Below are 4292 nucleotides of genomic sequence, written 5' to 3'. Positions count from 1 at the left end.
GAAAGCGGTCTGCCGGGGTCTCCTGGCCTGCTCCTTTCCTCCCCTCCCGTGCCAGGAAAACACGGAGGCCCGGGCAAGCCTCGGAGTCAGCGCCCCTTCAGAGTCAACGGGCCTGGCTTCTCGCTTTCTCTGTCTCTCTCTCTCTCACACACACACATTTTGTAAAAAGCCACGCCCCAAGCTCGTCCTGCCTCGCACCCTGCAGAGGTCAACCCCGACCCGGCCCCCTCCGTCCTCCGGCACCTGCGCAGGCCCCCAGAGCAAGATCGTGTCCCTCGGGGAACCATCGCCTTTCCCGGGGGTCGGTGGGTGGAGGGGAGTGGGAGAAGGGCCTCTTCCGCAACGGCCCCGGCTTCCCAGCTGAGTCGTCTTTCGAACACCCTTCCCGGATCCCGGATGACACGAAGGGCAGAGGAAGGAGAGGCTCTTCGAGGCAATGCCTATGGAGGCGGACTGGGAATAAAGTCCCGGGAAGGGGCCTTCGGGTTGCGGCCTTCGTGTCAAAGCAGAACACGGAGAAGCGGAGAAACAGCAGCGCCTACAAAGTGCAGCTCGGAGGGAAAGGGGCTCCCGGCGGCTTGGAGTCCACGTTGGTCCCTGCCGGTGCCCCGCAGTGGCAGAAGCGTCGCCCTCTTCCCTTCCTTTTCTTGGACGCGTGCAAAAGACTGCCAAAGGGCCCGGCCTGCCCCCCCCTCACCCCACTCTCTCGCCCTGTAGAACAAACGGTCGCCCCCTCTCAAACATTTCTCATTGGGAAGGCTACAGACTCCCCCTCGACTCCTTCAAGGAAATGGGAGGGGGGTGTCCCTCTATCTATAAACAAGAGGTGTTTTTCTATTACCCTTCGTCTCCCAGAACATAAGCAATTTTAGTCAGACTACAGTATTTCCTTTAACACTATGTTGCTGTCAAAACACTGTTCCCGTTTTCTTTCACTTTTGACAGCTGAGCATTTCTTAAATACACCCAAATCGGAACTTTCCATGCTAAATAGTAAACCTCAGATTGGAGCAATCTCCTGGCATTATATTGCAGCGAGGTTTTCTACAATGTAGCTGAAGCAGGTTACAGCAGAGAGAGGGAAAATCATCATAAGACGACAAATACTTAGTTCATTACATAAATGTCTCCTCTTCCCTCTTTCCTCCCAATGAGTTGTATCAAAGGTCAGAAAAATGGGCAGAAAACATGATAAAAATGCTACCAATTTTGTTTTTTTTTACAAATTTAAGAGAGAGAAAAAATGGTTTTCTGAGGCAAATAATCCATGTTCTGAGATTTTGTCTCACCAAAAAAAACTGGGAGTCATGTAATGGGATTGAGAAGCCTGAAAGTTTAAATCAGGATTAAAATGAAAACGAAATGCGGAATCAATCTGTCTTTCTCAAATCTACCTCAAACAACCAATATTCCAGTTGACAAATACAACTCCACATACATTCCTATTGATATTTCCTTTCTGTTGCAGCACAAGTCCATTCAGTTGCTTATCGATCTATTAATTAAATATTATATTTGATGGTCAAAACCTTTAACATGTTAAAATTGTAAGCAAAAGTTTAACCAAGCTGGGTGTGTGTGCAAATATTTGATACAATTTATTAGTTCTTTACAAAATACAAAGTGCAGTCCTGCACCATTACATGCAATGGATTATTTTTGCCATTGCTTTCAGTGAGATGTCACACAATGATTTCCCCTTACAATAATTTCATTTCAATTGGCAATGAAAGCTAATCTTGCCCTGGTCATACATCTGCCAATAGACATTCAGTCTTGGCATATATGTTGTATCTATGACTGGAGCAAGCTGCTTTCCTCAGAATGCAGAACACAGGAAGCAATCCTAACCATTATAAACCAGAATTTCCAATTGAGTTGAATGGGACCTTCTCTCTTGAAACTGTGAGACTGAATATACCCATGGCCTATGCAAGTGATGTCATCTATCCACTAAAAATTGGATGAAGCCTGTTTATACATGTCTGTAGTCCTGTACACAAGGTACAGTGAAGGCACTTACAATCCATGTCCAGTGTGCGCTTAATTGTTCTTTGTACATTCTTTTTGCATTGACTAATGCTCTCTCTCACACACACACACTGAGTGTGAGAAAGTGTGTGTGGGGGGGTAAAAACCAGAGGTTTACTCTTGTGTTCCACATGTGTGAACCAGCCTTTAAAAAACAGAACTTCACTTACCATCCGTAAAGAGTGAACACTTTATTCTTCTTTCTCTCCTCTCGGCCTTCCCAAAAGTTTTGTTTTAAATCACTTTGCTCAGTCAAATTAAATAATTGAATTAAAGGCAGATTATGTTCATAATTTGAACATACAATTTCTGTCTCTGTAGCATATCCCCCCCCCCTTCTTTCTGGGACTATAAAAGAAGGGGATGGCTGGGACTTTTCTAGAATCTGATTCAAAATATTCCCCACTGTCTAGTGCCCACTGGCAGAAATGGGTGACATTTAAGTACCATGCTACTGAATTTATGTATCTATGTATGAAATCATATTACCATTTTAAACCTACAGCTAATACATTATTTTAAGATACTTTTGTTTGCATTTGGTTTATTTTTAGGTCTAGTCGTTTAGTTCACTTTCCTAGCTGCTACTAAATAAAACAGCAGGGGTTAATCTATTGTTAATCCACCCCTAATATTGGAGGTGTATGGCACAGGCCTTACAATTTTTTTTCACTATCAAATTCCACACCAGAAATAAGTTTGTACCTTAAAAAGTTGCAGGAATATTGTGGGACAGAAATTTAAAGAAATAAATAATGCACTGTCTTCCTATCATATCACTTTAGCTCTAAAATAAATATCAGTCTTTGTTTAATAAGGTGAGATCATGTAAAAACATCTATAACCTTAACTGATGCAAAACTCTGATTTTTCTTCTTATTCTATGATTGCTCCTGTGTGTGATTTGTCTGGATTATTGCTGGTAATAAAACAAGTTTAGGCCTCTCCCCAGGAAATGCCTTCTCTCCTAATCATGATTAAAAACACAAAGGCCTAACCAAAAATCAAAAATGAAATATTTATTACCGCATTTTGTGACTTAACACCTTTTTTAAAAACATAACGTCACAGTCCTCATACAAGTATTTTAATGTAAATTTTGACAAAGCTTAAAGGTAACAGCATTTTTTTTTTCTAGTGAGGAACACGTGCTGAGAAAGGAAGAATTCATGGACATACAATACCAATTCCACAGCAGATCTGATACTAGCAAAAACATTCTTTTTTTTCAATTGAGGTAAACACATAGAATATCTAACATGAAACAATTAATAGACCGAACTCTGTACGAAGTTTGTTACAGTATTCTCTTGCTTTTTCCCCAAGCTCTGAGTTCATGATAAAGTTCTAGGTTTGGTGCAAAGACCATTAATATCTTCTTTTGTTGAGGAAAGCTGCCCAACCTTCAGATTTTTCTTGTCCCAAGCTGAGGCTCAGAACTACTGGAAGAAGCTCCTGCTTTGTCTTTTAAAATATTTACCTGCAAGCTCTTTGAAAAAAGAGTCCGAAAATATCTTGGGCTTATGAAGCACAAACTATAAAGATCTGTTTGAAACTAAAGGACACATTTATGAAGGAACAAAACCAGGGGATGGCAAGGGCTGTCTTGGAACTGTCTTCTGAGTGATGAGAGACCCAGCAAAACTTGATCTTCATCTTCAGGATAGTTCTTCTCTCACTGATCGGAACAGGTCTGAAATACACCATTGTCTTTCATGGATAGTGACTTCGCTGCCGAACCAAAACAGTCATTCTTTTGGGAACAACACACATAGTGTGGAAAACAAGGATATTTTTTCTCCTTCTAAAACTATTTGAGGCAACGGAACGGAGTGATCAACAGAAATATACAAGTTAACTTAGTTCCTATATATACTACAGTAGTTATAACTCTTGGAGTCTTTTTTCCCCCAGAGGATCTTTACATGGACATAAATTGTTTTCAGTGAGTCCATTATTTCACATTTGTGTTCTCATTTCATTGGTCCTCTGTTGTTGATGAAAAATGACAAAAGTAAAAAATAATCACAGCTGTCTGGAATTGTGTATTAAGTGTCAACATCTGGTCAAAGTTCAAAAGTCTTAAAATAGTTTTTTCTTCTTCCCTTGAGTTCCCTTATACTATTGGGCATGAATGTCCATATGCTGTCCACCAACACTGGGGTCTACAGAATTTAACATGGTGGGACTCTGTGCTGACATGGTCATTCCAGGATGGGTGGGGGGTCCTCCGTGCATCATCATGGCGGGGTGATGGGGGT

The 4292-nt window shown here is 41.5% G+C and overlaps 1 protein-coding gene across 1 annotated transcript in view; it reads right to left on the bottom strand.

Annotated features, from left to right (window-relative positions):
- Positions 1-3062: 3062 nt before the first annotated feature.
- MEIS2 (Meis homeobox 2) overlaps positions 3063-4292 on the bottom strand; it is a 340061-nt gene continuing 338831 nt past the window's right edge. Inside the window, exon 12 of the mRNA XM_015424720.1 lies at positions 3063-4292. This exon is cut by the window's right edge and continues 147 nt beyond it. Within this exon, the coding sequence (XP_015280206.1) occupies positions 4153-4292 (140 nt within the window). The 3' untranslated portion in view covers positions 3063-4152.

Source organism: Gekko japonicus, unplaced genomic scaffold (genome assembly GCF_001447785.1).
Source record: "Gekko japonicus isolate JY-2015 unplaced genomic scaffold, Gekko_japonicus_V1.1 scaffold722, whole genome shotgun sequence".
Lineage (NCBI taxonomy): Eukaryota > Metazoa > Chordata > Lepidosauria > Squamata > Gekkonidae > Gekko > Gekko japonicus.
This window is presented reverse-complemented; position numbering and strand designations above follow the sequence as displayed.